The sequence below is a fragment of the Oncorhynchus kisutch genome, linkage group LG10 (assembly GCF_002021735.2).
Source record: "Oncorhynchus kisutch isolate 150728-3 linkage group LG10, Okis_V2, whole genome shotgun sequence".
Classification (NCBI taxonomy): Eukaryota; Metazoa; Chordata; class Actinopteri; order Salmoniformes; family Salmonidae; genus Oncorhynchus; species Oncorhynchus kisutch.
Window position 1 is genome coordinate 50,884,164 of NC_034183.2, and position 22,904 is coordinate 50,907,067.

The following is a 22,904-nucleotide window of genomic DNA, read 5'->3' on the forward strand; positions in this document are numbered from 1 at the left end:
GTTTGTGCATGCAGCTGCTGCTTTTCCTGGCCTACCTCCTCTCCTACACAGTCATGTGAGGCCTTATAGCCAATAAGACCATGTACAGCCAACACTCATTAGGCTCATTCAAATGTGATTGGCTATAGCGAACACTTACACATCCCACTTTTATGTGTAAACAAAACTATATTAATATCATACTGGAAAATCTTGGGAAGTGACATTCCTCTTCATGAAATAAATATCTGCCTTGCTCCACCTTACTAGCCTGCACCGTCCAAGAGAAACACCTCGCAAAAACTTCACAGCAATGGCCACTCTCTAAGAGGGAAATAAACAAACATCTTGATTCTCGCTGATTGTGAGGGGACCCGACTGATAAACTCTCTCTCTTAGCAGTGGCAGGAGTCCAAAGAAAGCAAATACAGATGGAGAAGCATAGACACAGGCACCACACCTCAAATTATCAAGCACATAAACCACAACAGTCGGCCATTACTTCCTGCTCCTGTGTTTACTGATCTAGCAAGGGCTTCAGGGCATGACTTCTGTTGTCTAAACAATGGCTGGCGTCTTCCTTGTGCTCATGTCTGTGTTATGGTCTGGTCCCAGGTAGAGTGGACTGGAAGTACCAACTGATGTTTCACATGAGAAGCTGAATGAATATGTCCATTCCCATAGCGACTCACTTCAGGAGGTTGGGGAGTGCTAGCTTGAGCTAGCTGAACTTGAGCCAAGAAGTGACTCTCTGGTGAGATGCAGCACTGAGGATATAAGTTTGGACAGTTGAGATGGTTTTTCTTTTGGTCGATAAGACACCCCAGTTGCCCTTTTCAACCTTAAACTTGACATTAATCGTAATTCTTGGCCTTCCACTAATGCTAATGTTAAGTTTACTCGTGCTCCTTTTGTTAACATCTCACTTTGTCACAACCCGTGTTTCAATGGCCTTCACAATGTACGTTAATCAGCTGATATGTCATCAAGTGACTCTCACCCTCGTCAAATATGAACGCACACCACCTCAACCCCCACACCCCTCATCCCACTCTCCTCTATCTCCGCAACATACACACACACCAAGGTACACCAGTGAACTGAACTGACCCCATTCATTCCGGTGGTTATTTGAATGTTCAATTGATTCATACCTGTCACTGCTAGGGTCCCAGGGTTGTGAGCGTGCTCTGCCATTGACCAGGCAGATAGGGACCTCTGAAGTTGGGATCGATTCAGGTGTCTTTGTTTTCCATGGGGCGGGGGGGGGGGGGGGGGGGGGTGTAGTGGAGGCTGACTGCTGATAGGCAAGCGACGATTCCTGCCACAGCCACACACACTCGTCTTGGCTGAACCCTGTCTGGACCACTCCACTGTTTTTCCTCAAGCCCCCCTGAGTCTGGTGATTCCAGAGGTCTGTGACCCGGTTCTAGTTCTCAGTTTCCTCTCCTTAAACTTGATTCCATGCACACTAGGAAGCCATTCTGGGTCAAGCTGGTGCACACTATACATTTGGTTTCCCCACCAGGAGTACAATGTAAATGCCATTACTTTGGCAGAGACACAGTAGGCTAAGTAATTGCAGTATGAAATAATAATAATATTCATGTTTGATATAGGAAGTTAATATCAATGTCTTTAATAAAATAACTCCCTCTAAGTGAAATAATAGAAGGGAGTATTGGACTAGCTAGTGAGTTATGCAGTGATGGCGTAGTAATACTGCTTGATAAGATAACATGTATGTGCGTAGACTATGTGATTATGGAGAGGTGGGTAGACAGGCAGTGGTAAAAGGTGACAAGGAGGAATAGGGCTTATTGGAACACAGATCCAGGAGATGCATTTCAGATAGATGGGTACAGTAGACAGGCTGAGCTTAGAGAAGAGCTTCATTTATGTCTTAGGAATACACACTATTCCTTGTGAATTTTAGGCCTGCTATAACGCATGACTATTAGGCCTACCATAAAACAATGCAACACTGCACATAATAAATATTATTAGAAATATTTGTATTATAATCATTCTTCTTCTTACGTTATTGTTTTGGTTCTGACCATGTTAATAACTGAGGGAGTAGCAACCAAACAAAGGTTTAAATTGTCAATAGTCCTACACTCCAGGCCAGTCTCATGAACAAAAGGTATGGTTCAATTACATAACTGGTTTATTTTTTATCAATTTGACTATAGGCCTATGTATTATCCAATTACCATTGAACGTGTTGCAGGATGCTGGGCTGTGAAGCCACATAGACCAAATGTCCTACAATGGCTGCCGCATTATTGTTCATATCGCCCATTGTGTTCTCAGCGCCATTTTGCATCAGCATGACAGCAGCCATGTGAGCGCCGTTACCTCAGTCATTCCCTCATGCTACAATGCTAGCTAAAGTAAGCTAAGATAGGTCGGCTAGCCTACCATACACCAAATTCCCACCAAGCTAGGCTAGAAAAAAACAATAACTTGGTCAACACATTGTGTTCTTTATCAGTTCTTGATTATGACGATTTATCTTGGCAAACGTCTTTACCCAAAAAGTTGTATCATATGTGTTGGGTTTATTTTTTGCACATCATTAATTAACAATAAGAATGCATTTGCCCCAGCAATAGCTTATTGGAAGATAATGAAAACATTTAAATAATATTTTAAATCGCAAATGATTCGTTTTGTACCCCGAAATCTGAAACCAAATGCAAATGATTCGTTAAGTACCCCAAAATCTGAAACCAACGGGTTATACAACCTTTGGAGATTTCATGTGTTGCCCTACAATTGATGAAACCATCACAACATAATTGTGTGGAAATAATATTAACGACAATAATAATATTACTTATTATTATTATAATAACACGATGCATTTTGAACATATCAACTCTGTAATAGCAGAATATGCGATTGCCAAGACCAGTAACAGATATTTGGTAGACCAATACATCTCAAACAATCCCCATTTGCAATATTTCTGTGTTTTTCTTTATCTGAAATAACTGTTTGAATTATCATCTATCAAAAATAATTGCACTTTTCATTTACTAGTAACTACACAATCAAAAACACTTAGGCCACATTATAAAAGTTTGTTTTTATTTCAACTATGAAAATAATGTACAATAAATAATTTGAAATTTACTATTAAAGAATCTCAATAAATAAACTTGTTCTAAAACTCATCAACGGGATCACCGCCCGTCTCGAGAGAATTTCTAAAAGCAGTTCAACTATCCTTTAGGCCTATATATCTGATAGGCCTTCATTTCCTGAGAATTAAGCGATTGAGCTGCACTGAACAGTTTTGAAACATTAAGGAGACAGTATAGTATTTTACTGTAACTGCCAACTAATACTGTCAGAAAACAAGAAGGCAATAAATACCTGCAATTTGAACAAGGGGAAATCCGTATGTGATTTCGATGGAGTAAACCAAAATTATAATGCCAGGAAAGGACATAATCGCTCCTTTGCTATCTCAGGTTCTATGTTATCTTCAAATTAAACCCAGGAATCTTTTTCATAAATGTGTTTCAGGAATGTTGCCGAGAAGCATTCATACCATTGTAATACGGTGGGACATTCTCCTTAATTCGATTGTTCTGTATTGTTGTTGTTGTCGTTAGAACTGTAAATGTTGTAAATCTATTGTACAAAGTGTGCTTGTAAATAAGTCAAAGTCCGCCTCGGAGAAATCTACCGGGCTGTCGAGCGAGCTCTGCAAGCTGGGCGATAAAGCGTCAGAAATCTGGAGGCAGGAATCAGCAGAAAAGAAATTCAAATCGGGCAGGGAGGAGGCGTCCTGCTGCTCTGAAAACGAATGATCCGGGCCAGATGCGCCACCGTCGCCCATTGTTGCGGGGTTATCTGCAGTGGGCGTTGGGAACCGGGTCGACCGCACAGTTGTGTCAGAGACTGATGTGGGCTCCTGGCAGCTCAGCTGGCCCTCCTCAGGCGTGGGCTGGTTATTGTCACTGCTGTTCGTGTAGGAGGCTGCCGAGTTACACGTCTCCCCCTCAGACGCAGCCGAGCCCGAGGCTTCCAGTGGCTGGCTCGAGTAAGGCGAGGAAGCATCGGCACCTTCCAGGGGCTCGAACCCGCCGGGGTCGCCCTCTTGGCCTTCCCTGTGGTGTGTCGTTTGCCGCTTGTGCTTCATCCTCCGGTTCTGGAACCACACTTTGACCTGTCTCTCGGTTAGATCCAGAAGGGCAGCTATTTCCACCCGCCGGGGCCGACAGAGATATTTGTTGAAGTGGAACTCCTTCTCCAGTTCCAGTAGCTGCGTGTTGGTGTAGGCAGTCCTCAGCCTCCGGGATCCGCTGCCGTTGTCCAGTCCACCCTGCGCCTCTGCAAAAGCCCAGACATAGAACATAAATAAGTCCAAAATAGCAAGCTAATAGGGTTGAGCCTAGACATTTGGCACGCAGCTACTGAAAACCATAAAAATGAACGAGGCGTAACAAAATCTCAATAGGCCTGCCCCACGTGCATTGTTTTCAAATGACTGCAGTGCTTCTCTGATGTCAGTGTATCAGGTTTGCAGAGAACACGCGTTATTCCTCTAAACCCCATATTTTGTTTTGTCCCATTGCCTCCACATTATATACTGACATCCAACATGACTACCCCAAACCTCGAGACATGGTTATGAATATATATCATTAAGACAGCACTGACACTGACTGCGATTAAATCGTTATTCCAGGACAAGTTTTGCAATCTGTATCTTGAGAAAGGCAACTTTATCAGCAAGAATACACACACACACACACACACACACACACACACACATCCGCATTACGCATAGAATATCTGACACATACAGGCATTACAAAGACTTTGCAATATAGCTAACATATAGCAGATTATGTGTAGGCTATATCAATGTTTATATGCCTGACATCAAATCACGCAATGCAAGAAATTGATATGTTAGTGAAATACAATCGAAAATGGTGTAATAGATTAGTAACAATAAGGATTATGACGGGAAATAGTTCATTCAAAGCAACACTGCAGCATAATGCAGGTATCTGTGACTCCTCCATACACACGACACAGAGCAGAAGGGCACTCATATTTCAGAAATAAATGCATGCTTCTTGTCCATTTATTAACATCAACATGAGACAAAAGCCCTGCAACAACGATTGCGAAAGATGAGGCTTCCGTAGCTGTTTCTATGAGGTGCAGTATAGACCAACATGCAGTGGAACCATGCAAATAAAGAAAATGGAAAAGAAAAGAAACATCAGAAAAAATGAATAGCCTTGTCTTTTACATCATGTACCGACCTGTCGGTGATTCAAGTCCTGCAGTGGCGTACCCGGAGGATGCAGGAGAGGGAGAAGAGGAGGCTACCGTGGCATTCCCAGATTTGGGTCCCTTTTTCGAGGATTTCTTCTCTTTCATCCAGGGGAACTCGTGTGCCAGCGGGCCAGCCGTACTTGCCGGCGGGGCTGGGCCCTGTTGCGGCTGTGGCGTCCGAAGCTGGAGGCCATTGGAGGTTCGCTTTTGGCTCCTCGGTCGCGCCTGGCTGCTTGTGCAGGGACTCAGGCTGGGGATGGTGTGCTCGAAAGGAGGAGGAATTACTGTCGAGTCCTTGATTGATGAAGTTTGAAATGACTCCAGGACAGCGGGAAAAGACGTCAGGCACTCTGCAAGGGAAGGCTGGCTGTTTATGAACCCAATCTCCCTCTCAAATTCAAAATTCATAGTTTATCCTAGTCCACAGGCGGACGGCGAGATCAAAACGAGCAAAATAAAAACAAAAACGCGTGATTATTAGCTCCCCGCTGTCCCGTATTTGCGGGCTTTAATAATTGTGTATATTGGTGATATTACTAGCGTATGGGGACCTTGGTCTACTAAACTGAAGACTATGGGCGAAATTGCAGCCAATTCCTGGTCACATGACCAGATTCAACCAATGGAAAGCCGGGGCCTGGTGGCTAAAGAAAGCATTATTTTCAGCAAATGCTCAAAAATACCATAAGATATTGGTTTGTGTTTGCAGGGGGTATTATATTCGAGAGAAAAAAAGTGTTCGGTTGCCAACTGTCTCACCTCGCTGTTTCGAGTGGGAGGTTATGTGAGGCCCTTCATGTCAAACAATGGAGATCTGCATGCAGATATTCTGCCTGGACCCTGGTGATGTAATCCAGTAAAACGTGGTTATTGTTAACAGCACATTTACAATATGGCAAACGGGGTGTTTATACAAAAGAGGCCCATTAATCTTAAAAGTTTGACAGGAGGAGCAGACTTAAGGTAAAAAAAATAACTCCACCCAACCTAGATGGGTGATGTCTCAACAGGAGGCTGAGATTCGCTTGGTAAAATACTGAAGAACGGTTTCCTAGAGCCTAGCATGGTGCAGGTTAGCAGCCTGCATGGTGTAATGGTAGACTGCTATATTTTAGTTTTCATAAATGGAAGATGCAGAGTGAAGAGAAAGGTCGGTGTGTGTAAGTGTATAATTATATTATGTTATCTCTCTATAACTGCTAGCCTACCTCTTTATCACCTTGCGGAGAGATATGCTACTAAATTATATAGTGTGTGTGTGTGTGTGTGTGTGTGTGTGTGTGTGTGTGTGTGTGTGTGTGTGTGTGTGTGTGTGTGTGTGTGTGTGTGTGAAATGGTCCTAAAAATATGCTGCCCAGCAAGGCCTTCCACTGACTGCTAGCTAGGAGTTTTCTCTCACGGTGTAAAAAATGGACGGCTTGTTTACTGAGCCGAATGACTAAAGTTCACAGCGAGGTCGCGTGTACAACTGCGAATCCTAGCTTCTTAAAAACTAAAAACTTAGGCCGTGTTAACACTAATGCCCCATACGAATTTATGTTTATTGATAAGCAATGCCATAGTATATTGCGTATATGTCTAGGTTACATGTATTGATATTGAAGGATATTGTAGAAGTTTAAAGCGGATAGTAAGTAGCCTAGCTGCTAGGATATTTTTGGAAAAGTTGAATTAGTGAAAAAAAGAACTGCGGTGATCAATCTTTTCCCTGGCAAAGGGCTTGACAGCAACCAGCCTCAAGAATTATTCTCTTTCCTTCAAGATCGCAACAAAGAAACGCTCTCTCTATCCCCCCGAATCTAGACCTACTGATTTTTTACGAAAAAGCCAGTAGTCTAACAACCTAAACGCAGGCCTTTAGAATAGTTTTCCATTGCGCATAATACCCTGGTGCTGAAATAGGCATCAGCATTATCTCAAAATAGAAGAAAAGGACCAAGATTGCCGGGCACTATTCGACTCCATTTGACTTGACTCTAGGTTTTAAAAACAAAGACGGGAGAACTGTGCGTGGGTGTTTGGCCCATTTAAAGCTAAATGCAAAGCAGCGAGTAGGCCGCGTTTCTCCCATATATGCACGATGTAGAACATGGAAAGGAGGTCAGAAGCACGGGCTCTCTTTGCTTATATTGGAGGTGACTGTGCAAAAACTGGGACAATTTTGGAGTATTTCTCATCATCAGGAATTTCATTTCCATTTTTTATGACTATTTGTTTAGAATTTTGAATGTGGTTTGTTTGTTTGCCACAAACATCTTTACGCTTGCCAGAACATGGACTTGCAACGTTCTTTGTTTATTTATATATTTATTTTGGGGGGAATGTGCTCTTTCATATTTGGAGTGTGGTGGGAGTGTGCTCTTTTTACTGCCTTTTTACAGCTAAGCGAACAATTCGAAAAACGATTAACAGACTTAACTACTGTTTAACAGACTATTAGCTAGGCTATGTGTTGTCTTTTTATTATTCATCGGGGGGGGGGGGGGGGGGTTAGGGTTTTCACACATTTACAATTAGGTGTAAGTTGATTTGATCATTTTATGACAAGCCAAATGTGTTTTGAAGCATAGAATAAACAGTGTGTTTTATTACTATTATTATTATTATTATTATTACTATTCTGTTGCTAGCGCTACTTGTGTTATTTATGTTAGTACTGCTGCATTAATCAACTTCCTCAGTTGCAGTTAGTTTAACAAGAGTATTAGTCTTGATGGTTGCCTTTCAATATTTAACAGCATCTGAAAGGGAACTTAATTGCCCTGAAACGTCAATGATAATGAGTATTTTCGGTAGCAGTGCAAGCTATTAAACTGTGTTCTTGCATTTAGGTATAGGCATATTCTAAAATCTGTGATTGCTTATTTTCCTATAAATTAAGATTTATATGAAAAAAAAGGTTATTTTCTATACGTTGATTGTCTTCATACAGGCCTACTCTCGTTAAAATTGGATTCAGTATATGAGGCGATCTATGTGTAAATTATGTACAAAACCATTTTGCTTTTTGGCAAAGATTGTGTTGCCTTGGACCACGTGACCAACCCAAGCGCATACCCGAGGGCTCTTTCAGTCGTCTGGCACTAGCACGAGGAAAGATGCTCCCAAGAAACTGTGTGTGCGTGTGACTGAAAGAGAGAGAGGGGAATAGAGCCAGCGAGGGAGCAAATAGAGTTTGTGCACGTGTCTACTATACTGATGAATACCTCTGCGTTTTTTAGCAACTTTAAAAGTATGGCCCTCCTTTTGTCTCAGAAAACTTTAAATGACCACATAGAACTGAATAACATAACATTTTATTAAAGAATTGTTCAACAGACAACTCTTAACAATGGAATAAAAGGAGCTACAAAGGACAAAGGAAGTTCTCCAAAAGTGTTTAGCTATATTTCGTCTAATTCTCGACTATGCAGGAACGGTCTGATTCCGTCCTCGCTGACCCCTGTACAAGTCAAGACATTATTTACGTACAAGGGTAACAAACTATTTATTTCTAAAATACAATAACTAAAATGTATTCGTTACAATGACAAGAACACAACGTCTTTATAACAGGTAAATACTAAAAAATTACATTTTTTCTTGATATAAATACATGGGGGATAAATAATACAAAAAGAAAGTATTTAAACTGGCTATAACAAATAAATATATATTTATGAATGTTCACTTGAACATACATTGAGAAAGACGCTGATTGGAGGTCTTCCGTTTCCAAAATAAGATGTATTTTTCCCTTAACCATCAAAATGTAAACTCTAAGTGCAACAATGATGCCCAGACGAGAAAGCATTAGTGTAAACCTACACTTCAGCTTGGTTTCTGGACATGCATTTTGTTCAAATATACCCTGTTTCCACGTTAAGTCAAGACATGAGAAATTGTGAGCCTTTCGCATTAGTCTTGGCTAATGTAAGTGAACCCTATAGATTGAACGAGAGAGAGTGATAGAGAGTTGGAAGAATGAGAGTAGGGAGTGATAGAGAACGGAGAGAGAGTGGTGAGGGGGGAGAGAAGGCAGGGGGCAATGAGCCTATCATAGTTGTCAAGAGTTCTCAACTCCTTTTTACCCTGTGATGATGATATAACAGCATAACAAATATAAATTGTATGTCCTCGCGTGTGTGTTTGTGATTGTTTATGGACGTTAGCTAGCATAGCACAGCATAGCAATGTGAACCCAAACACCATAAACCCAGTGGGGGTGTAGGCCTACGATGCATCTGCGTGATGCTGAAGGAGCTCTTCCCTTGAAGCCACAATGTTTGGCGAGGACATGTAAAAAATAAAAAATAAATGTCACTGCACAGTGGGTTAGTGAGACATTTCCGAAGAGAGGTAATATGAATAAGGGAAGTAATCGAAAACAATCCAGTGGTTTGCTTGCACCAATTGAAAAATGCATATTGACGTCAGTCAAGCTTAGCCATTTGTGCTGACTGCAAGGACGCAGGCTAAACATAAATCCACGTTGACATAACATGTGTTTCACCGAGTCAAAAAGGTCTGACAGTAATAAACCCCCCCCCACCTTGTTAGCTGTCCATTAAGCCCAACTATTACTATTTAATTACTTGTTTTCGAGGGAGAGCTCCATATTCAAGGAAATAAACCGTTAATCAAAACGCAATTCAAGTGAATGTTACTAATACGCACAATGATAAAGACAACAGACAATACTTTTTTGGCCATGGCAAGAAACCACTGGATCATATTTTTTTTCAACCCCATTGCAGCGTCCCATGGGTTAGTTATTTGTAGTTGTAATTTTTGTTTTTTTCCCCAAACCTGCTACTACAGATGAGTTAACTTGGGAGCTTCCTGGATTCTACCCTGAGAAGGATGGTGGGCTGCCAGCTCTGTGTATGTCGGGTGGGGGTCGCACGGTCCGTGGTGTTGGCTTGCTGACATCTGCGTGGCACCGTTGTAGTCCATGTTCCCAGCCTGGTGGTGTGGTAGATGATTGAGGCCATACATGGACGGCCCAGAGGTGGGCATCGACTCCACGTAGTTTCCTCCCACATACACAGGGCTGCCCTGCATGTTGGGAGTTCCATAGTTGCCACTGTTACCCTGTAGCCCGTGTGGGTCGTATTCTGGTGCTGTGTTGGCATACTTCTGTTGGGAGGGGCAGCTTTTCATGGGGTTTTGGTAGGCTGAGGACATGGCATATGCGTTTTGATGGGACTTGTTAAAAGATGGCGGGGAGGGGGCGTCGTAGTTGCCTGCCATGGAATGCATGGAGTTCATGAAGCCAGCTGAGGACTGCATGGGTAGGGGTGGGCTTCCGGTTGGAGAGGGGCCCCCTGATGAAGAGCCCAGCCCTTTACATTTCTGATCCTTTTTGTACTTCATACGCCGGTTCTGGAACCAAATCTTGATCTGGCGCTCGCTGAGGTTGAGCAAGTTGGCCATTTCCACGCGGCGAGGCCTACACAGGTAACGGTTGAAATGGAACTCCTTTTCTAGCTCCACCAGCTGCGCGCTCGTGTACGCGGTGCGCGCTCTCTTTGAGGCTGCGGAACCCGGGGGGCTTTTTTCACCTCCGCTGCTCTCCGCTGGGGTGGGAATGAAATAAAACATAATTACTACATGCGGAAATTGAATGCATCATTTCCTAATAAAGCAGAGGCCAGGAAACAAAACTTATCCCCTTGATATTAGTTGTCAACACTTCATAACTTTGGCATTTATTAAGAGATTCGAGACCCTACATTGACCGTGTACGTAAATTGCATCATAGACAAAGCCCACAGCCAGAACTGTAGCCTTCTATATTTGAAAGTGATGGACATGAACTGTTTTCACATCAATTGTGTCACACGTATCTGAGGTTCAATTAATGTACATACATTGGTGTGTTTGTGTGTGTGTGTGTTTGTCTGTCAATATCTTCAAATCAATCATCTTTGACAACCTACAGTTTAGATTAAGCATTGCTCTTAGCTGCAAATAAACAAGCACATTTGGATTCCAGTCTGATGAAAAGATACACCGTATATGCCAAACACTGCCATGTTTTCATGTAATTGTTTCAAATGCTCATCAATAAAGGGATTTACTGCTTTAATAGAGGTCTCAGTTACCAAATTAATATAGTTATGACTACAGGGCTTTTCCTAACAACCTAACTAGGAAAAAAGCACAGGCTTTAAATATATAAATAATAAGTTAGGTCATTAGATACAAATCCATGATTATGTTTTGCAACTGTATTGTAATTAAGCTATCCAGCTTTGAATGTGTATTAAAGGGGCATGAACAAGGTAAGGGGCATTGGGGAGGGGGGCACACACCGTTAGCTGAACTTGCACTTGGCGAGCTGTTTTTTTGCTTAGTATTCTGCCTCGACTCTTTCATCCAGGGGAAGATCTGCTTGTTGAGGGTGGGGTTTGTGGACAGAGTGTACGTCTTGGGCGCTGATTTAGCGGCCCCACCGCTGCCTCCCGGCTGCTGCGCGGTGGCACTGCTGCTGGTGGCGGTGGCACTGCTGCTGGTGGCGTTGGCGGGGATGACGGGAGGGGACACCTGGGGGGGAGGTTGGTGTTCAGGTGGCAGGCTGGGCCGCATGCAGCTGCCATTCAGCTCTTTCGTCTTGGCATGCTGCTGGGGAGGAGCGCTGTTGCCACCGAGGGACTGCAGCGAGCAGGCGGACCTCTGGTAGTCGCCTTCAAGGTGAGCCGCGGACTGGAAGGCTGGTTGAGGAGCATCATAGCCGAAGCCGTTGGCCCCTTGGTACGAGTAACCTCCGAAAAGCGTTGAGTTGTCGTAGTAGGTCGTTTTCTGCATTTCCAAAAGTGGAGTTACCGGCTACCAGGGTCCTGACGACCTTCTGGAAGAACATTGGCACCAGATGTCACGTGACGGTCTCTTTCCAAAGGCCTCTTGGAAGCTGACCTGAAAGGTTATAAGAAGCACATAATAAGAAAGGCGCAAAATAAATCCATCTTCTACCGCTGAAAGGCGCCATGACATGAATAGCGCTTTCCCACAACACTGCTTGCAGATGCCATGTCAGGCCACGGTGCACTGGGCCTCCTCTATCTCACTGTGAGCAGCACTCCCCCTCTCCTAACTCTCTCTCCCTCTCTTTCTCCCTCTCTCTCACACACATACACACAACTGCACACGAACACAAACAACATCCAGCCAGTCACTCTTTACTCGCACCTGGGAGCAAGGACACGATTGTCTTCAAGATGTTGTCCTTGAATAAATAACGAATATAACCTCACAAATATGTGGTGATTGCATTGTTTAGGTAGGTATAACCCATTATTTGTGCATATTGTCCGGATTTTCACATCAGAACATTTTGAATAATGTTTCAGCGTTGGCCTTTGTTATTTCTACGATAATAAAACGTGTTTTCTTTATAAAAATTTTTTTTTTCATGAATTGAAAGTCGTTTGAATTGCTATAGAGTGATGTGTTCGTTTTCATACGCAGGTTGCAAGGTTGTTTGTATTAAAATACAATCCTAACATGTCTTGTGTTATGGTTGTAATAGAAAAGTCCTATTTATTTTCACAATTGAAAGATAAAGACAGAAACCTTCTGCGTAAAGAAGGTGCATTTCGGTGTCAAAAACAAACTAGGCCATATAATGGCTTTTATTCTTGTTTGCCTTAATTGTGAATGAAAACGAGCAATATACAATTAGTGATGTTTTTTAAAAGAATTGTCTTAAACTGCTGTCTGTAAAATGCTCTCTAGCCTGTGTAGAAAGCTATGAATGGGCCTTTGCCTTGTTGTTGGAGGGAAATCAGTGCATGTCGCTCTTAGTTCAATTTCCTGTCAGTTTTTCTCAGGTTACACAATATTGTATTTGGGCAACCATTAAAACCCAGAAAAACCGGCACTTGAGACTCTGTTGTGAGCGTTGCTGCGCGTCCCAATAGAAGAAGAATGAGATAGGGTCCCCGGAAGCTTCAGGCGAGTTTGATTCATAACCGTAGCTCGGCCAAAGAGGACTATAGCCCCTAAAAAAAGCGCCAGACCTTATATGTGCTAACTGCTGGGGTGGTCAAAAGGGCAGTGTGCGTGGCCCCTGCCAAGCACCATAACGCACCTGGGATTAATTTCGTTTGGACGCTTGAAGACAGAGATAAAACGTTGGAAAATAGGTTTGAAAGGACCATGGAAGCTTTGAGGAATTGTATTTTTTTTGTAGCAGGCAGCCTTCAGTTAGAAAGCCAACTAGCAGGTTCACTTACATATAAGTCAAAAACACATGCTTTGTGTTTGTGGTTACACTTGGTATTATAATGGCAAATTCCCCCAAATAAACACAGTCAAAAGTGAATGTAGTTATATCAATGAAATTGTTCTGTTATTAGGATTTTGTCATAATAATATGGACATATTTTATGTTATCACCTATTAATATCTGTTATAAATTACCCAATAGCCTACAATTACAAAAATGGTAAACAGACGACTAACATTGAAATGATATAATCACTAGAAAATCCCTGGACAACAATAAAACAATACTATTGCCTAAACATAAAAAACACCATCTGGATAATCCACATAATAACCATTATACACATTTTAAGGCTAAAATCAATTACCCATAAAAAAAACAAGATAATGCTTACATGCTATTCCAATACAATACAAAGCTTGTTCTCATAAAGAAATAACGATTCTTATTGTATGTGAGACGTATAGCTCATCCTAATAATATAGGCCTACCCACTAAAAGGACAAACAAAATAGAATATGGAGACATTCTCCAATTTGAATAAAAAATATGTGTAAGAGGTAAGGAATAGGCTAAATGAGATGAGAGCAGTGCCATGTCTGAGAGAAGGAAGGGGATCCTGGGCTACAGCTTTAGGACACCAACTCTCACCACGTCATAAATGTCGCTCATTTATCTTTCCAGTAGACGGCTGGAATCCTAATTATTTTCTCCAAGGAATTGTTCGAGGGAGAGACAGAGAGAAAGAAGGGGGGGGGGGGCTACAGGAATAATAGATATTAAATCATATCGCAATGCCATTAAATGGAACACGTAATGTCCTGGCCTGCTTGTAACACTAACACAATAACGAACTTTCCTATAGATTCGCTCTAATAAAATTATGGGGTCCAGACCGAATGGTGGCTGGATAAAAAGCGATCCCATACAAGGACGTCAACAACAACAACATGTAGACGAGTTAAACATCAGTTTGGGTGTCCAATTTGTATTTTAGCATGGGTAAAATTACAAATGGCGCCGGCAATACACACACATAAAGAAATTATGCATCGAGACATGTGTTAGCTCATTTACAGATTGAGAAATGGCAATTATTGCATCAAAACAACAGTAGTGCAATGGTCTTTCATGTAAAGCCGTCGTCGTTCGCCCATTGCCTTGCTTCAATTAAAAACAATAGGCCTTTATACGTCTGAATGGCTCGTCATACGAAAAACACTTTATCAAACCATTTAGAAATATGACCAGATAGAAAGCAATTTGAGATTAGTTTAGCACGGCAGTCCAATAACATAGGGATCCATGCCTCGGTACTAGCTGAAAATAAACGCGTACCCATGTCTGAACATCAAAGCCCACGAAAACGGATAGCCCAAAATGATTTCCTCGTTGCTTTGTAAATAAATATAAGAGGGGAACATGAATCCGTTGGAGAGAGATTCTAAAGGAAAAAGGGGGGGGCGTCGTGGAATGAAGCATAAAGCATTGTGAACTCTTCTTGAACCGCGATTGGAGTCATATGGTCATAAATCACCGGGACACACTCTCCGCCATTCACAAACTGATAGCCTATTTCAGACCAGCTTACCTTAGCCTCTGACGAAGGAAGCACGGGCAGGCATCATATATTTTTCACATTCGGCCCCGGTGCAATCAATAAAACGGGAGCTCTCCCCTTCCTTTCAAAAACTCGCAGTGAATGTTTATCCGCCGGTATCTCGAGGACTGCTGCCCCGAGCCTGAGTCCGGGCGCTCCTGCACGGATCCCCTCGGCTTGGGAAGGGGGGAGACGGTCTGGCATGAAAGATCTGAGGAATGCTAGGGGGGCTGCAAATGGACAGGCAGCAAGCGCCTGGCTGCCCTGTCGACTGGTACGCCCTGCTCGCTGATAACAATGGCCTCAGATTTCCCTTTCTCTCACAGCGCAAACCTTAACATCATAATCCGAGCAGAGCCGCGGCTCGCCGCGAAATTTCCTCCATTGCATTTCCCCCAATGCGTGTGTTTCTCTCGGCGGTTATTCTCGCTCTTCGTAGCTCTTTCGGTGGGTTATTGTATTGTCAACACAAGGCCTTGGTGCAGCTATTTGTATATAGCGGGGTTGACTTGGAGCGCTAGTCGCGGCTGTTAATCCCCATCAAGCAGCATCACCAGTAAAAAAAAATATGCTAATTGCAGACGTGCTGGACAGGACAGGGGCCTACAAGCGGAGAGACAGCGCCAGTACTTTTTGATTCACGTGTTTCCTGGTTAGGTGTCAAGCCAAGGTAATATTGTTAAGTATATATGAGCGGAGCCTCTGTTTTTTACTCCACTGGTGCAGCCTATATTAAATGACCAGGAAGTGGGTTTCCACAGCCGGCTCTCGCTTGGCTCGCGGCAGAAACCGAATTCTGCCTGTATTGTTAATGTTTCAACACATCTATCCCAACACACCCAACTAGTGTAATAACTAATGCGAAAAATAGAGGCTGGTGGGGGGCTCAGGGAACAGACAACAGGCGCACTTAAAAAACGAGGGAGGGGTGTAAAAACAAATCAGTAAAGGGGGAAAAATAATAGAAAATCTGTGATATTTAACAGCTAGGACGAGCCGGTGCTACACAAACATAGAAAAACTTCGATAGCGAGTCCATGTTAAAAATAGAAGAAAGGGCTTCCTGTGTTCTTCCTGTGTTTTTACTGTAGGCTATGTAGGACTTTAACACCCAACGGGAAGAGAAAAGTAAATCAGCAAGAAGGAAAACTGAGAAGGAAACGAGGAGAGATCAACATGGAAATGAAAACACGCAGCCGAAGGTGTTTTACAGGTTATTATATTCTCTCTTCACTACCTCTCACCATCTCTCCCCCCTCCCTCTTTCTCTCACTCTCTCAATTTTTCAGTATCTTCTCTCCCTCTCTCTCTCTATTTTTATTATTCAGGACACTACCCCCTTCGTTTATGGCTACGTAAGATTTATGACTTCTACCACACAGGACTAGCTGTAAACAGCCACTTTAAAAAGATGCATTTCGCGTGGGAACTTGAATAGAGAGGATCACCAACGGTGTAGGAAGAAGGTAGGAGACAAAAATGTAGGTGTCTGCAACTTTTATCTGCCTGACATTGTTCTGGATTTGCCACTACTGCTAAATGGACAAATGCAACCCACTTAAAAGATTACTAATGAGCTAAAAACCCAAACGCTCCAATATTTTGTATTTACAACTGGTATCCTTTTTCACGACTAAGCACACACCGGGGGAAGACAAGTTATTATTTCTGAGTTATGGCAAGAGAAGAGTCTATACCAACATTATTTTGGGGATTACAACATGCCGGTGCTTGTTAGAAGATTGAGGGAGAGTATTTTCGTTATTTCCATAGGATGACAAGAGATGCGTCGCCTTCCTGATACTTTGGAGTTGGCTGAGTCATGGATATACTATTTCAACGGTGGAATATGTGGACAGATGTTGGGATGCAAGGTTTTCATTTTTCCTGCAGTGAACATTGCAACCAACATATTACATAAAGAGACTACAAACTCAGTGATACATTTCGTTGGGATTTCTTGTTTTGTTCATGAGGAGGATAGTTTTATAGGTGGAAAGTGTTTTGAATGTGGTGTATTGTCTTTTCAAGGGTAAATGCTTGTGATTGTGTGGTGAATACGCCATCGAGTGTGAATATATTTCATTTAAAATGTACGTTGTCTACTGTATTCATATGACAGACCCCTTACACTGAAAGACATAGCCTATCTATGTATATATATTGAAAGTGTTCGTTTTCCATTTGGACAAAAGGACATTGCCACCTCTTTGCCTATGTGAGTTATCCTATGATTCTTCTGTCACACATGTTGTAAGAATAATGCTGCTGCATGGCTAATCTACATAACGCTACACCCATACACTCATCATCCATAATATCCCCCCCCCCCCACACACACACACACACAGATATTACACTACAGCATTCATTGCATCATCGAAAGAAGAGAGCACAAGCACACACAAGGACACACACACACACACACACAGGCACCACCATTTTGACAATGATTTTGATTAATCTGTGGTGCTTTATGCATATAAGCAAATAGATGTTTATTATTATTATTATTATTTTATTTAAAAGCTCAATTGAAAAGCGTATATTCCAATGCCTCAAAAATATATCACAGGCCATTCTCACGGGCTGCATGTGTGCCATATTAGAGAACATTATGATACACACTCTTGGCCTAGGAAATGTTTACCGATTGTGTGAATGTCATATGCAGACTCAATCATCACTGTTGAATGTATGCAATGAATGCATACTTCATTCCAATAAAACAGATTTATTTTCAAATATTTCAGAGTACGTTTTCTCATGTAAAAAATAAATCAATTATTATTTCAATAATGAAAATATTCATCGAATAGGTCACATTCAATAGCACATCCGTTTTTCACTCCTATTCATAAAAGCGAACAAATAATAACGTGCAATGCTTATATACTTGTAATAGGGTGACTTACCGGGATGATGTTGTTTCTTATAACTGAATTTTATGCAAGAATATTGCTTCCTGAAGGCTTGAGGGAACTGCAGAGGGGGGGGGGAGAAGAGAAAGATGCAATCAAAGCAGGTCGTAAAAAATCCAATACAGTGCATATGACCTCTTGTCTACAAATCGAAACACACGGGCAACCTGAGAGTTTACCACAGGTGACAGATATCGTTAACCTTAAATTATTCCCGTGGAACCACGGAATAAATGCAAAACCAAAGGAAATAATCCAGAGTGTTCTCAGGAGCCCAATGTATTGATTTCAATTAACTATCAGACTACATAACATATTTCCCATGATTTATTTTGGAGATTCTGTCTTCTCGCGCAGTAGAGCAAGTCAATCAATCCACAAGACAGTGAGGTTCATGTTGAATAAATAAATAAAAATGTTCCCGCTATGTTAATACACGGAAAAGCAATTGTGTGGATATTGATGTGATGTTATTTTCCTTCAAGGTTGCTCGTGTAGCAAGCATGAATGAAGAATACATCAAAAATCATACCATAATAAGTAGGGTAGTTGTTGCTATGTTGACAATTACTAATTTATTATAAATTAAGCAATTAAATAATAGCCTACCAATCAAGGCAATAGGGATCAAAGTATGTTCTAATGACAATCATATTCTAATAGCCTAATAACAACAACAATAACAATAATATCCATAGGCTAATAATAAGGAAAATAATGAACACAATAATAATAGGGGGGAGAAAATGTCATTCTTATAATAAAGACATCTATAAAGATGAGAAATAGCTTACAAAGTCCCAATAAACGAAACAGTTCAACGAATGAAATCGAAAATAAACGAAAGTGTAGCGCCCATTGAGAAACACCGTAAATAAAAGCCCCACCATTCTGGGAAAATTATCCCAAAGTCTAGGTAAATGTAGCACTATATCCAGTTTCAGAGTAAAAGTAGACAGAAAAGGGCTTTATCCAGAGACAGGGCCGGAGCAGAAATGAAATCAAATGGCCATGATGGTCTGCATAGTAGCTCTTATTAAAAGTGGAATAAAAACGTTGGACGCTCTCGTTCACCGGCTCCTGACAGCTACCCCAAACACATAAATCAAAACGAGGATTCCCCGACCTCCCCGACTTTTGCGGCCTATAGCGATATAAAGTTATTTATTGCATCCCCGCACTCACGCACAGCATTGGCTCGCTTCCATTCCCGTTGCCCCGGTTTTTACTCCACTGCTACCCTGGTAGTTTTGAAGATTTTCAGCACCGATAGCTCGCTCGACCCGGAGCCGTACTGGACTAACCTAAAGTTACCTACAAAGTGCAGGGTGCTACAGCCCCCGCAGCCAGCAACGCTGCACGCTCAGAACAAAGGGAGGAGGCAGCTACAAGCAGAAGAGCTGATGAGCCAATTTTTTTTGTGGAAAAAGGTTGAAAGAAGCCACGGGGCGAGGAAATTCAGAAGAAATGACGACTAACCAAGCACTAATTCAACGAAAATCATCCAAAAAGCCTGGCATTTGCTAAGGGCTATCCGAATAACGTAGACAAACAACATAGGGATTTGGCTGGTTCGTTTCTGCACGGGTTGCAACAAAGGGCTCCTGCATAATTTATCAAAATGCATATTAAGTGGATGCACAGGCATTAGGGGAATGGGGAATGCTTGCCTACTTGGTCATTTTCTATCAAATCTACGCCAATGATCAAATCCCAAAGCCCTGTAGCTCCACACTAGAGCCCCAGTACACAAATAGTTTCTCTCCAACTTTATTATCAAGTATTTTTTTCTCTCCCCCCCCCCCCCCCCCCCCCCCTCTCTCTCTCTCTCAACACTCCGTTAGCGGTCCTTTCACCAGCAAGGGTCTGGCCATGTTTCCCTCACACCCTCCGTGGTCATTCGTTTACCGAAAAACGGTTCTCCACCATCACAACTTCTACGTGCACCATGTTAATGAACACGAGCTGGGTGCAAAACACCCGAAATTAACAGGCATGCAGCGGGGCTACATCTCGATGTGACGGATTGGCGTTCGGTTTTCCAAGTGACCTTTGCGTTGAAGAGCAATAACTCACCAGATTAATGATCAATCAACGGAAGAAGTCTACTTTGGAGTCCTCTCTTAATGTATTATATGTATGTATTAATCCGGGCCTTGCTGTCCAAGGCTTTCAAAGAGGCCGCGTTGGCTTCTGGAAGTCAGCGAAACGCCGACATCCCATTTGTTGTGTAATTACCAGGCAGTTGTTAACAGCAGAGTTAGTGACTGGGCGAAAACATAGCCAGCAAGCAACAATAGGGTCCTTTCCAAATCCAAAATAATGCCCCAGTATCATGCGCTCACGTGATGCGCGTAGCTCAACATACTCTGGTTTTGCTATAATTCTTGCTACTCTTCATCCCTTGTTTGGTGCCTCCAAAACGACGGAGAAATATATTTTCCTTCACATTTTCCGGATTGGTTGCTTCTCTGACTTTTGCCCCATTTTGCAAGGCACCACCCACCCCCAAAATTATATTTTTTCTCACAATCTCTGGGAGGGTGTAGTTTTCATCGGGTCCATTCGCCGAATTCCGCCACCTTGAAATGCAATGAGGTCTAACGACTGGCTTCCCAAATGGCAAATGACAAATTGTTCTAAACGACGAGAGACATGATACATCTTATTTTCTCTCCCATTCTGCCGGATGACATGAGACTTTCAACACCATGGACTTAGTGAGAGAGACCGGTGGGGATGCGAGGCCTCTGCATCCAATCTTTGGGTGATAAAAGGGTTTTCTGCACTGCTCACTGGGCGACTGGTGGAGCAAGGGGGCATGGTTTTACACCCACGCAGATAGCCTCTACTAAAGATCTCCGGATTACAATTCAACTCCCATTTGAGGCCCGGTGACTTGAGCGTTATGTCTGTATCCCGTGGAGCTAGTTGTGATTGCGCAAGAGAACCTACGCAAATTCAGAAGTGGTGTGCTAGTGTTTGAATAAGAAACATGGGCAAATGTGTTTATGCAAGATTAGCTCGTTGTGCTTTTAGAGGCGAATGTCATTAGGTCACGTTCTTATGGTGGCGTTATAGCTAAATGTACCAAGTGTTCATTTCATTTGTTCACCTCATGCTGGTGCGAATGGAGAGGGAAAGGTGCCAGTGGAGAGGGAATAAATGGATGCCTTGCTATGGCATCAGTGCCGCTGACTTCTCTGCATATGATGGACTTTAGCTTATTGGCTTTTGGTTGCAGAACATAGAACATCTTCATGTTCTACATTCTCAACAAGGAATCCACTTCCATCAGCTAGTTTCATTGAGAGATCAGGGTTAATCTTTATGAGAGAAGGGCTCTAGGTGGTAATCTTTAACCGGGAATTCAAAGAGGACACTGACATGGAGACGGCTGGGGTAGGGGGGCCTTATAGGTCACAGGACCCTTTCTGTTCTGGGGAACTAAAAAAGTGTCCACCTCACCAATATGTGAGGATGGGGTGGTGTGACCAGGCTTTTAGTGAATGAATGGTTAGATTAAGTCCTACCAGGTTTTACTGGAACCTGGAGCTATTTTCAATATAAAAACGACTTAAATTGAACGGTTAGATTTTCATAGTGCTTCAGAGATTATGCTAATGATGGTTGTGTTGCGGAGTGATCCAAGGCGTCTTAAGCAGATGCCACTATAGCAAATAACTTGCATAAAGGTCATATGGACGCTATCCGCAGCTGTCAGATATTATATACTGACACACAGTAGTTTTACTTTCCCCTTTTCCATTGGAGCTTGCCTATATTGTCAGTGATGTATGATAAAATCAATTAAATCATGGCCACTTAGAATTTTGTGGTTTCATTCAGTTTTCCATCCCATGACGCACAAACTGCCAGGTCATGATTTCCACGGAGCTATCCAGCTAATGGTTGATATGCAGTACAGCCTATAGACAAAGTGAGTCTATAGGAGTAAATGAGTTTTATAGAAGTATGGTGGTAATGTCAAAACATGGTCCTCATGTACTGAGATAACCAATGGACCAGATTCAAATCAAAGTGTATTGGTCGCGTACACAGTTTAGCAGATGTTATAGCGGGTGCAGCGAAATGCGTATGTTATTAGCTCCCAACAATGCAGTAAAATGTCAAACAGGTACACAAATAATGAAATTAAATGTTAAAAACCCAGAAACAACAAGAACAACACAGGTGTCCCACGTATGTGGGTGTCTATTGTTTGGTTTTCCTTTACGCGCAACTACTTATTGTACGTTGAAGAAGCTAGAGTTGGCATGATGTTCGTGTAGGATCATTGGTTCCTACATAGTTGCAAGTCCACGTGCCTTGTAGAGGTCTTTCACTGACATCTTGCTCGTGTTTATCTCAAGGGTCGTCTAGATCATGCTTGCATAGATAATGAGTTTGACAATGTGCACTTGTAAAATGGCAGTTGCAGATAATCGGCTTACAATGGTTTGACATTGTGCAAAGTGGACATTGCATGTAATAGTATGATTTAATTTACTGCATCTCTTGCTGTACTAAGTCCTCTAACACCATTTATTTTTCATATTCTTGTAACATTAGCACATGTTGATAGTGAGGTTGTGCGCCATATGCCTTTATCTATCTCAATATTTCACGGATGGGTCATTTAGAATAGAAACAATATATTTAATCGACTCGAAGTATTTGGAGTTTGCAGATGTACAGACCGAGACGCATGGGAAGCAAAATTATAAATTACGGTAAAGGCTCACAGAGGGCCTCTCAAATGCCTATCTTACTATTATCAGTGAGCTCTCGAGGTCCTCTGAAGTCAACATGTTCTATTTTACTAGAACACCTATTTTACACGCCTAGAGGTTAGCAGTTAAAGTATGAAAGACAATATCTTTCAATT

The 22,904-nt window shown here is 42.2% G+C and overlaps 2 protein-coding genes and 1 long non-coding RNA gene across 5 annotated transcripts in view; 1 reads left to right on the plus strand and 2 right to left on the minus strand.

Annotated features, from left to right (window-relative positions):
• Nucleotides 1–3,060: 3,060 nt before the first annotated feature.
• Nucleotides 3,061–6,527, minus strand: LOC109897582 (homeobox protein Hox-B2a). The gene is made up of 2 exons (XM_020492096.2): nt 5,274–6,527; nt 3,061–4,326 (listed from the first exon to the last, which is right to left on the minus strand). The coding sequence occupies exons 1-2, from the start codon at nt 5,692–5,694 to the stop codon at nt 3,602–3,604; spliced, it is 1,146 nt and encodes a 381-aa protein (XP_020347685.2). The 5' UTR covers nt 5,695–6,527; the 3' UTR covers nt 3,061–3,601.
• A 2,036-nt stretch (nt 6,528–8,563) lies between these two features.
• Nucleotides 8,564–22,904, minus strand: part of LOC109898328 (homeobox protein Hox-B3a-like) — a 58,250-nt gene continuing 43,909 nt past the window's right edge. For 2 of the 3 annotated variants that reach the window (XM_031833890.1, XM_031833891.1), the window contains 3 exons: nt 18,011–18,077; nt 11,583–12,183; nt 8,564–10,844 (listed from right to left, as the gene is read on the minus strand). In XM_031833890.1, the coding sequence (XP_031689750.1) occupies nt 10,081–10,844; nt 11,583–12,075 (1,257 nt within the window). In that variant the 5' untranslated portion in view covers nt 12,076–12,183; nt 18,011–18,077 and the 3' untranslated portion in view covers nt 8,564–10,080. Of the gene's footprint in view, nt 10,845–11,582; nt 12,184–15,086; nt 15,208–18,010; nt 18,078–22,904 lie in introns of those variants that run through there. The other variant, XM_031833892.1, reaches the window with a different exon arrangement.
• Nucleotides 16,046–17,836, plus strand: LOC109898332 (uncharacterized). The gene is made up of 3 exons (XR_002256343.2): nt 16,046–16,308; nt 16,424–16,561; nt 16,869–17,836. It is a non-coding gene; the product is annotated as an uncharacterized LOC109898332 (long non-coding RNA).

Excerpts from the sequence above, each read along its gene's own strand:
- LOC109897582 (XM_020492096.2), bottom strand. The coding sequence starts at position 5,694 with ATGAATTTTGAATTTGAGAGGGAGATTGGGTTCATAAACAGCCAGCCT. Across the intron at positions 4,327-5,273 it reads AGGACTTGAATCACCGACAG|AGGCGCAGGGTGGACTGGAC; the intron begins GTCGGTACATGA and ends GGGCTTTTGCAG.